The sequence below is a fragment of the Lactuca virosa genome, chromosome 8 (genome assembly GCF_052849685.1).
Source record: "Lactuca virosa cultivar CGN04683 chromosome 8, Lactuca_virosa_CGN04683_v6, whole genome shotgun sequence".
In the NCBI taxonomy this organism is placed as follows: Eukaryota; Viridiplantae; Streptophyta; class Magnoliopsida; order Asterales; family Asteraceae; genus Lactuca; species Lactuca virosa.
The window spans coordinates 96,731,949-96,743,507 of NC_136433.1; the positions used below are offsets into that span (position 1 = coordinate 96,731,949).

The 11,559-nt window shown below is 33.4% G+C and overlaps 1 protein-coding gene across 2 annotated transcripts; it reads right to left on the minus strand.

Annotated features, from left to right (window-relative positions):
* Window positions 1–1,022: 1,022 nt before the first annotated feature.
* On the minus strand, window positions 1,023–9,637 carry LOC145132139 (beta-carotene isomerase D27, chloroplastic-like). Of its 2 annotated transcripts, XM_079066813.1 has the most exons (7): window positions 9,333–9,636; window positions 8,921–9,060; window positions 8,398–8,490; window positions 8,228–8,289; window positions 7,955–8,061; window positions 7,748–7,840; window positions 1,023–1,210 (listed from the first exon to the last, which is right to left on the minus strand). In XM_079066813.1, exons 1-7 carry the CDS (start codon window positions 9,598–9,600, stop codon window positions 1,137–1,139), a joined length of 837 nt encoding a protein of 278 aa, XP_078922939.1. In that variant the 5' UTR covers window positions 9,601–9,636; the 3' UTR covers window positions 1,023–1,136. The 2 variants fall into 2 exon arrangements, with proteins under 2 accessions (XP_078922939.1, XP_078922938.1); XM_079066812.1 differs by lacking the exon at window positions 1,023–1,210 and having other exon boundaries at window positions 7,555–7,840; window positions 9,333–9,637.
* Between the last annotated feature and the right edge of the window lie 1,922 nt (window positions 9,638–11,559).

The window sequence follows — 11,559 nt, forward strand, 5'->3', positions numbered from 1 at the left end:
ATGTAAGTAGTCCTTTTAATTCAAGCACATGTACACTCACTTTTTTAAAAGAACCATTAAGAAATATATTCATCCCAACTTTCATATTACAAGTCTAAGAAAATACTTTGGGATATGTAAACATATATGCTTCAATCTTCAAAAGTAAGATATTCACACCGAGTTCAACCACTAACATTATATTAAAAGGGAATTCGACATCTCACTCCTAAATATCAAATGGGTCTTAAATCCATCCTGATAGCTAAGTTACTTACTCAGTCCCTATCTAACTCTTTCGTTAAGTGATCAACCAAATTCTGTTGTGATTGAACATTTAACAAACTCAACGGGAATGATCTCATGAGTGATCAGGTCATGTACCATAATATGTCTAACTCCTAAATCTCATGAATTTCCATTATACACTTGGTAAAAGTAGTTGCACTCTCACAAAGTATAGAGTTAGAATGAAATTGGTGTTGGTCATAATGTAATCCTATAAATCAAATTCATTAGTTACACTGATCTCATTTTTTGGTTTATAGAATCAATGATTTTTATTTGAGATGCTTGTAGTTCTTCAACATTCCAAAAGCAATGATTTTTGTTGTAAGTTTGATTTTAAATCATGTTCATCGAAGTAGTGAAGAAGCGAAGAACCATGTCTATCCAAGTTGGTAATTTGATATTTTTAAATCTAGAATGGTTTTCGATGTTGGTGATGGTGAAATATGATGGGTGGTGGTGGTGAAGAGTGGTGGACGATAGTGATAGTAAATGGCGTTTAAAGTGGATGAGAGTGTATTTGAATAATTTAATTAGTTTGTTAGTCATTTATGACATTAGCACCTTGATTAAATGTTAACATCGTATTTTTTTCAACAAAACTACAAATAACTTACCTTTTAATAACCATTTTTTTCAATTCGGAAGGTTTCGTAAACAATTTAAATAGTTTGTCGTTAACCTTTAAAGTTAAAATATGACAACTAATACCAAAAGAACCAAACAGCTATATTTTTGTTACTAATAAAAACACATGTCCATCAAAATATATTTTTATAATTAGGTATCTTATATTTATCAAATCAAATAAATACCATTATGAAACAATTTGATTAAAACCGAATTAAAATGGTGTGCTTTTTGAGTCTTTAATCTCTATATTGATCTATGTACTCCAAGGGCTTTGCCACACAGCTTGTATCATGTTTATGTTTCACATTACCTACATGAAATGCATATAAAGAAGGAGAATTACACACAATTTAATAAAAATAAAGTAAAAAAAAATGCATTTCCATAAGAACATAGAGAAATAATTATCAGCAATAACAAACGTTATTAGTTTCAACCAACATTACTAACGAGTAAAAGAGGTCGTATTTGAAAACAACGTTTTGCGACCAAAATAGCCATTGCCTTTTTTTGACAGCTCGATGGCTTATATAAATTTACATTGTCGTCTAGTTTAAAAAATCCCATATTTTAGAGTTGATACATCTTAATCCCTATTCTAATAAATGAATAGTTTTAATCTTTTTTTGCCAAGTGTCACCCTAATACAACTCCTCATTAATATTATGTCATATGTCATGTAGATATATTAGACAACTCATTTCAAAATTCAAATTTATATTTTCTAATTATATGTTAAATTTGATGTTATAATAACTTTAGAATTTTGATATATCTCTTAACTAATAATTTATTTAAAATAATTGATTAATAATTATAAGTTTTTACTATAAAAGTTTAATTAATTTTATAACCGTGGTTCGCACGGATAATAAACTAGTGAATTATAAATAAATTTTGAAAAATGAATCCATGTCAATATTAGAGGCGTGTTCACAGTTTTTGAAAATTTTTAAAAACTTTTAACTTTTAGTTTTTATTCAAAAAGTGTGAATTAAAGAAAAAAATTTGTTCAACAATACAAACTTTTAGCCATGATCAGCCCTTGTTCCCTATTTGGACCGAAAATCCCCCACCCCCCTTTTTTTCTGATCTGATCACTGTTGCCCCCGCCATCTATTTTTTGCACCACAACTTTCATGTTTTGTCCTCCCGTGACATCACTATTGTTTTGCTGCAGTTTTGTCTTCATCTCTATTGTGTTGATGTACATGATGCCGTGCTGCGTGCTTGTCCCTTACTGCTCCAGTTTCATCACTGTATTTGACATGCTGTCCCACAATTCTTCCTGATGTCGTTGTCTCAGTATTGGAATTAAGAGTTCGTTTGTTTCTCTCTTCCCATGGGTAGCTCTCCATCTATTATTTTTATCTTGTTTGTTTTTTGTTTCTTGATTTCCTTGGGACTTATGACATCCGCATCCGGAAGTTCTAGCACTATCATGCCCACAATGGCTCAATTGGTTTTTGCTCTAACCAATGTGTACTCCTAATTCAGTTTCAAATTGTCTATAGATGGGTCAAAATACAAATTGTGGCACAAATTTTTTACTGATATGTGCAAAAGTGCTATGGTTTATGGTCACATCACTGGTAAATCCAAACCTCAAGGTGACGATGATGAGGGTTGGGATGTGACTGATTCCATAACTAAATTTTAGTTTTACACCACATGTGCTCCTCCAAATAATTTCTAGTGATGATCATACCTCCAAGGATCTTTGGGACAAGTTACAAGAGTTTTTTCTTAACAACAAGATGTCTCGTATGCTCAAACTCCAAGAGAAATTCCGCAACACCAAGAAAGGCTCCGCCTCAATTACTGAGTTTTTCCATAACGTCAAAAATATGGTTGATGCTCTTGCGGTTTGTTTTGTGACTCCAAGATTGATGAAGTTGAATTGGTGATGCAGATACTTCGTTAGTTACCTCAATCCTATCACAACATTGTTGATGTTATTACCAACACAAAGTTGTTCCCGTCTTTCCTTGAAGCAAAGAACATGTTACTCATTCATGAGTCTCGAGAAGAGAACACACAACCATTTGGTGATGCACCCCTCACCTCCTTAACGACTATTTACTCTTCAACCATGTCCCATGGAAAATAAAAAAATAAATTCAGACGGGGTAAAAATAATGGGCGGGTTGCTTCCGGGGGGGGGGGGGGGAATAATACTAACATGTCTTCTAGTTCTAATTCTTATTCACGAAATTAAAACTTACCGGTACATAATCAAACACATTTTAGAGCTCAAGCTGCATTCAATCCAACCTTTTCAATGCATCATGGCCTCTTAGAATTATCGCAGATAGCGTACAACAATATTGACACTCCATATGTTGTTGTCGGTCAACAGAAGGTTCGTCTGCCATCTCTCGGTCATCAACAATAGCCACCCCATGGTGGCTTTACTGCTGCTGCTGTTTTCCAGCAGCCCTTGGTTCCACTTCACGGGACGTCTCCTCAATAATTTCCGACTCCTTTTTTTTCCGTATTATGCTGCATTTCAGGCCCCACAATAGCCGTCTTCACAACAACCCACAATTCCAGCTTTTGGTGGACATGTCGCTCAACTCGAAAATCAAAATTACACGAATTTAGCTTCAGTTTTCCAGCCAATGTCAGTGCAACCACCTACGGATAACCACTTCTACATGGACTCTGGAGCTAGCTCACACATCTCCTTTAATCAAGGTGTAATTTAAAATTCATAATGGTTGGAAATTGTCCTATTATTATCGTTAATACTGTTGGTCAATCTTTTTTTCCTTTCTCCAATAATAAGCTCCTCTTAAAAGATATTATTGTCTCCAACAAAATTGCTAAAAATATTATTTATGTTAGACGTTTCTGCACTGATAATTTTGTTTCTGTCGAGTTTGACCCGTTTGGTTTCTCTGTCAAGGATCTTAGCACAAGTACCTCGCTACAATGTTGTGATAGCAACCATTCTGATTTATATCCGGTCCTTCCTTCAACCCTCAAGCTTGTTCCTGCTTCTGCTCTTGTTGCAGCCTCCTTTGACATGTGGCGTCGCCGCCTTGGTCACCTGGGATCTGCAATTTTTATATTTCTTCAGTCTCTTAATTTTATTTCTTGTTCTAGTAAATCATCGACTTTGTGTCATGTGTGTCAACTAGGAAAACATTGTCGTCTACCTTTTACTTTTTCAAACACAATAACTGCTCGTGTGTTCGAACTTATTCACTTTGATCTCCGGACTTCTCCAGTTGCGAGTTTAAGTGGTTTTTAAAAACTATATTTTATTTTTGGATGATTTCTCACATATTTTTATGGATTTTTCCTATACGCACAAAATCTGAAGTTTTTCTATCTTACAAAACTTCCGTTCATATGTTATAAATTAATTCAAAACTGACATCCAATTGTTTCAATGCGATAAAGGTCATGAGTTTAACAACCAACCTTTTCTTGATTTTTTTTTCAAACAAAACAGAATAAAAGTTAGATTCTCGTGTCCCTACATATCTCAACAAAATGGGAAAGCGGAACATACTATTCGTAGTGTCCACAATGTTCTTCGTACATTCCTCATTCAAGCCTCTCTCCCTCCTAAATTCTAGGTTGAAGCTATGCAATCGACGATTCACACTTTCAATCTCATTCTCACAACTATTATCCAATATCGTACTCCATCTGAAATTCTATTTGGTTTCTCACATACTTACTCTCATTTACATGTTTTTGGATGCCTCTGTTATCCCAACACCGTCTCCACTTTCACTCACAAACTTGCTCTGCATTCCTCTGTGTTTGTCTACCTTGGTCTGTCTCTTGATCATCATGTATATATATGCCTATACCTCGTCACTCAAAAAGTTATCATATCTCGTCATGTCATCTTTGATGAAATGCAATTTCCTTATACTAAAATTTATGATTCTACCTTTCCCGCTGCTTATGAGTCTTTCATCCATGATGACTCTCCCTCGCCTCTAGGCATGACACCCAATGATCTACCCACCTCTGCCTCGCCATCAGTATCTACTTTGGCTCTCCCTTCCTCTTTTTCTACCTCAGGTTCCTCTTTTCCTATGGCTCCCTCCCCCCCTCCACCCACCCACCTCCCCACAACACATCCCATGGTTAATAGATCTCGCACTGGCTCTCTTAAACCCAACCAAAATTTCAACTTATCAACCACTTTTGATGTTTTTCCCATCCCTCATTCGACTGTGTAGGCCATGTGTGACCTAGATTGGTGTGCCGCTATGGACTTCGAGATGTCTGTTTTTCTCTCCAATCACACTTGGGAGCTTGTTCCAAAAAACCCCCTACAACCAACATTATTGGTTTTCATTGGCTTTATCGGCACAAGTTTGAGAGTCATGGCCATCTAGATTGATACAAAGGTCATTTAGTTTCTCAAGGGTTTTCTCAACAACCGAATCTTGACTTCGATGACATGTTCAATCCTGTCATCAAACCTGCTACCATTCATGACGTTCTTTGTCTCTCTCTCTCTCTCTCTCTATATATATATATATATATATATATATATATATATATATATATATATATATATATATATCAAAATTGGCCCATTCATCAACTTGATGTTAAAAATGCATTCCTTCATGGTGATCTTGCTGAAACTGTATATATGCACTTACCTTCAGGATATGTGAGCCCCAATCTTTCCAATTACGTATGTCGCCTTCGCAAAGTCTTATACAGTCTAAAACAGACCCCTCATGCTTAGTACCAATGCTTTCTTGTTTATCGTTCCTCCCTCGGGATTTCATAGTAGAAAGTCTGGCACCTCTCTTTTCACCTTCCATCGTGGATCTGATACCATCTACCTTCTCCTATATGTAGATGGTATTATCCTTACTGCTTCGTCTACTGGACTTATTTCCAAGGTTATCTCCCGTCTGTCTTCTGAGTTTCCCATGTCTGACCTTGGACCCTTGTCTTTCTTCCTTTGTAATGCTGGTTCTCGCGATGTATCTAGTCTCTTCCTATCTCAATCTGAGTTTTCTCAGGAGATTCTTTCTCGTGCTGATATAGTCACCTGCAATCCCTGTAGCACATCGGATGTCACTAAATCCAAGATATCCTCTGATGGTGAGCTCTTTCCCAATCCCACCCTATGTCTGAATCTAGCTGGTGCCCTCTAATATCCAACTTTCACTCGTCCTGATATTGCTTATGTTGTTCAACATATATGTCTCTTCGTGCATGATCCTCGTGTTCCGCATTTCCTTTCTCTTAAGCGTATTCTTCACTACCTTAAAGGTATGTTGACACACAGTCTATTGTCGATCACATGGTTTCTTATTCTGATGTAGATTGGGCTGGCTACTACATGTCAGTCTACGTCTGGGTTTTGTGTCTATCTCAGTGATAATCTCGTCTCTCACTCCAGTGCCGAAGCCGAGTATCGGGGGATAACTAATGTGGTTGCTAAAACTGCTTGGCTTCAGAATCTTCTCCTTGAGTTATTATGTTTGTTATCTCGTGTCATTGTTGTACTTTGTGACAATGTCAGTGTCATGTATCTTCTATCCAACCCTGTTCAACACCAAAGAACCAAACATGTGGAAACTGATTTACATTTTGTTAGGGAGCGTGTTGCAGTTGCGATTGAACATGTACGTGTTCTTGATGTTCTTTCCGCCTATCAGTATACATACTTATTTACAAAGGGCCTACCTACACAGTTGTTTCTTAATTTTAGACATAGTTTGAACATTCGACAACCTCCTACTCCAACTACGGGGGTGTGTTAAATTATATATATCTTATTTGGCTGTGTATTTCTCTTCATGTATAATATAGGGGCTCATTTGTAACTTGTACACACACACACACATACACATATATATATATATATATATATATATATATATATATATATATATATATATATATATATATATATATAAAATATTGAACAAAAAGCTAACAACTACTTTGCCGAACATTTATGTATAAATAAACTTACAACTTCCAACCACCGGTTAGTTTTATCAAATACATCAAGATCGACAAATCGCTAGTTTGAATTTGCTTTGGGCTTAATGTTGCATAGGTAGATGTTGAGATTTCCGCTTATTACTTAAAAAACTAAGTAAAATTGAGTCATATATTGTCTTGAAAATTCATAAGGTTATTTTGGATAAACTAAGTTAAAATGAGTCCTGTATTGTGTCCAAAATATATTTAAATGTTTATAGTTTTGTAAATTGTTTTATAACATAATATAATTTTTTCGCTATATTAAATACATTAAAAAAATATGTTGCGGGCCCTACTCAACTCACCCTGATAAGCTGTGACTATGTTTGACACAGTGACATATAAGTTATAAGCTCGTTTATTTAAAAAAATTATATTGTTGACAAATAAAAAAGTATATAAATTATTTTCTAAAAATCTAAAACTTTTATCTATTTTGAGTTGTATTAAAAACTAGGTGTGAAACCCATGTATTACATGAGTTAATTAAATATCAAAATATAAACATTAAGTATTTTTTAAAATTAAATTTTAAAATAAGGAAGGAAAAAACATACTTATTGCGATTTATAATCATATTTATTACATTTAATACTTTACTTATAGAATTATATGTATTATGTGATTTTTTAATTTCAAAAATTAAAAAAACTTAGAAATTGACATGTGGATATTATTTATTTCAAAAATACCATAAAATGACAAGTGTCAAAACTTATGAGAAATTGACATGTGGCAAAATGGATCTTCATTTATTAGAGTAGAAGAAGATTACTATTATTTTGAGTCATTACCCTGTTCACCCGACCTATCGATTTTAGCAAGTGAAGTTGTGATTTAAAAGGGTGTCGGAGGTATTTACATAATTTGTAGCAAGGTTGCTTAAATGCTGGATCATCTTGTAGCGTAGGAGGATTCTGCCCAAATATCATATCGCAACTCATATCCTCATAATCTGCAATCGTATTTATTAATTAATTAATTGCTTCAATATTTCACTTAATTAATTTGGCTATAACAAATTAAACGATTATATATATGAATCTATATGTGTGACTCATGTACTTACTCGGAACCATGTTGAATGGGACGCCGAAGGAACTCTTAATGAACTCTTGTGATGGTATCTTGCAGAGATTGGTGCACATTCCTGCGCAATTAGTCGATTCAAGAAACCTGAATTAACAACAATACTTAATCAATTACTTGCTTATTCATAAACAAACTTACATGTACATTTATTATTTCTTTTATTATTAATAAAAAAAAGTTACCATTTTATGCATATGTAAAAATTGGTACAAAATATATAATGATGGCTGTACTCAAAATTAAGTAGTACCTGCATTTCTTTACATGGACGACATTTCTCTCGATTCTCCCTTCAAACTCAGATTCTATTACCTTATGTTAGAAAACACAAATTAGTAAAATTAATTCAGATTAAATGTGAAAATGTGTATAAAGTAGATAATTAAGAAGCAAAGAAGAATGTCGAGACTTGAGGCTGACCTCACATGGACCAACAAGCCAAGGGAAGAAGATGGTTGTGAAGGTGGCGAAATACTCCCTTGAGAACTTTGAAGGTGGCAACATTGTTTTGATCTGCTTAATTCAACAAGAAGAGTTACATACATATATCTTACATTTTTTTTTTATTTAAAAACTTATGACATACTCTTGCAATTTCTGTTTATGATTCATTAGTATTCAAAATTATTTATGTTTAAATTAAAGTTCATTTTTTTTTTGTCATGTTACGATCAACATGGAGCATTTAAACTTTAATTATAATTGTTTCTATAGTATATAGATGGCAAAATAATTATTTTAGAAGTAGTGTTTAAAGTGTTACAAAGATATTTGGTTAATAATTAGGCATTCCAACTGAATATACATGCCAAATCACATGGTGTGTATTTATTTTAAAGCATATACAAACAATGGATTATTATAGTATGAAATAGTTCAAAAAAACTAAGATAAATTAACTACTGGAATGGAAAATTGCATAAAAACAACGACAACGACTTGCCAGGAAGGAGATAGGTCGAGGAATAGCACTCTGAAGAGCCTTCACAACAAGCTGTCGTTGTTGGATCGGGTCAAAGTTCTTGAAAACCGCTCCGGCAGCTATCACCAAGCTCTCATACCCGCTCTTCTCATTTTTCATCCCTTTGTTTTTGACAAAAGAAAAAAAGTTTTAACAACACCCACTAAAACCTAATCCGTCACCTCTCGTTTTATAACACAAAAGGTGACGGGTTACCTATATATAGATATAATTGGATTATTATATATCATCAAAAATATCAATGTTAACTTCAAATCTTACGGATACATAATATGGATGTCAAATATTTCATTTAAAAGTGTCTTGGTTAATTAATAGAATACATGAAATAATATATTATCTCTAGATAAAATGGAAGAGCAACGAAACGAACCAGTGGTGTCTTGCACCGCTTTGGAGAGATAATCAATGGCGACCTGATCGAACCATGTGTCTTTATAGATTGTCTTGCTTGTGGTGGTATCTATGTTTATGTTATAACTGCTTGTAGCTTCGGTCTTGAGGTTGTTAGTAGAAGTGGATGGTGTCAGTACAGATACAACCGTAAAACGTTTATGTTTGGGTTGAAAACATTGAGTCATTGGTCGGTTGGCCGACAGGAATCCGATCATTGGCGAAGTTGGAAAAATGATGGTTTCCATAGTTTATAATGAGAGAAAGACAGTAATTAAGGTTAGAGTAATAGATATATATGTGTGTATGTATAATGCGTCCAAAAAAGAGAACAACAGAATTTTCACAACTCACTTTGTTTAGATGCCTCGTTACCGCCTATCCCCTTCCCCAACTTGTTTATTCGTTTATTGTTTTCTACACATTTTTTATTCATGCCAAATACATATGGGTTTATATAAAAATCAAGAAAACTTTTGTTCAAGTGATCCATATGGGTTATATCAGAGATTCCTTTTTTATTAAAAAAATTATAAAAGGCGGTTTAATTTGAATATTAGTAGATCATCGACTATCATCGACTTTCCTTTATCTATAGTTTTTTTATTCCAAATATGGACATCTTAATTTAGCACAAAATGACATTCAAACCATTTCACAAATCAGTTCGATTTAACCATTTAGGTTAGGTTTAATGCACCACAACTAGTTTAAATATTAGCTTATTTTTCGAAGTTTTTCATGTTGTCGTTTGATAAATCAATAAATAGCTTATAAAGTAGTTTATAATCTAGATTTTTAAAAAGCTACTCAAGGTAGCTTTTCAACTAGCTTAAAAAGCTTTTTTAAAATGCTCCCGTATATACTCTTTATTATTATAATAAACATATTTTTCTACGTGTCTTTGTATGTCATTTTAAAATTTTCAGCTTATCAGCTAGTTTTTATTGAATGTCATTTTTATCAGCTATCAGCTAGTTTTTCAGTTAATATGTTAAAAATATCCTTATCGACAATTACTAAATTGGTGTTTCTAAAATGATAGATTTAAGTTTGAAATCGTTGATGTTTTTCATAAACATGTTTCGGTAATGTGAAGGTGGTCATTTTACAAAAGGAGAAGCAACAACCATAAGAAGTTAAAAACATTGATAAAGATGTCAAATTTGTGTTAGTTGATTGTCTTGATTTCTAATTTCAAACAAGTTGAACTTTAAACACAAGTTCCCACATGTTTAATTATTATATTTAATCGTCATTGTCTTTTTCTTTATTCAAAAATTGTATTTTCTTTGGATTCCCTGTTCCATCAACGTGACACGAGCATTCGAACAAGTGACCTTTTAAATACAACACTAATTTCACATCTTTAAACATTAGTTATTGTCGCATTAGTTCTTAAATTTTGGACTTTTATGAGATGAAATCCATCATTTTATTTTTATTATTAACCTTTTTGAACAACAAAATAGGAAAATTGACACCGTAGTACTATCAAATTTAGGGTCTTTTCGGATTGGTCATTAAATTTTTTTTTTCCTTAATAGGTCCTAAAATACAATTTACCTATTAAATAAGGGAACCAACCAATTTAATTCCGGTTTTACCGATAACACCTAGTCCATGTGGTTTTTTCTATTTTTTTCGAAATTAAAAATTAAAAATTTATCTACTTGGTTTTCTTTTTCATTTTCCCTTAATAAAACTGATCCCTAAACTGAAACCACTCCACCATTCTTCGTTCACATCTCCATCTTCAATTATCGTGCGTCTTTCACAGACCATCGCCATCGTCGATGTTGTTGGCAATGGAAAATCGCCACCACTTTCCTTCTATTTTTTTAACAGCCAAAGACTCATATATTCACAATTCTAGCAAATTGCTAGAATGAAAAAAAATTCAATTACAAAGGATTCAAAATCTAAGCGTTCCAAAGTACATCAGACTTGGAAGCTCGAAATTTTAACCAAGAAAACGATTGCAAAATAACACTATCAAACAATGTATTTTTCCTAATTTGAACCTCATCGAACACCAAAGAATTTCTGAATCTCCATATCACCCAACACTAGTTACTAAAGTCACTTGTAATCGCAACTTTTTATTTTGAGAAATTGGTTGGTCATCCACCCAAGAAAATCATTCTTTGATCAATAATGAACTTGGGAATGTCATCCCACACCAACGAGCAACAAGAGACCAAAGT

What these genes read in the sequence shown, in the direction of transcription:
- LOC145132139 (XM_079066812.1), bottom strand. Translation starts at nt 9,600, where the DNA reads ATGGAAACCATCATTTTTCCAACTTCGCCAATGATCGGATTCCTGTCG. An exon ending in AGCGGTGCAAGACACCACTG is followed by an intron (nt 9,061 to 9,332) that starts GTTCGTTTCGTT and finishes TCAAAAACAAAG; the next exon opens with GGATGAAAAATGAGAAGAGC. An exon ending in CTCGACCTATCTCCTTCCTG is followed by an intron (nt 8,491 to 8,920) that starts GCAAGTCGTTGT and finishes TGAATTAAGCAG; the next exon opens with ATCAAAACAATGTTGCCACC.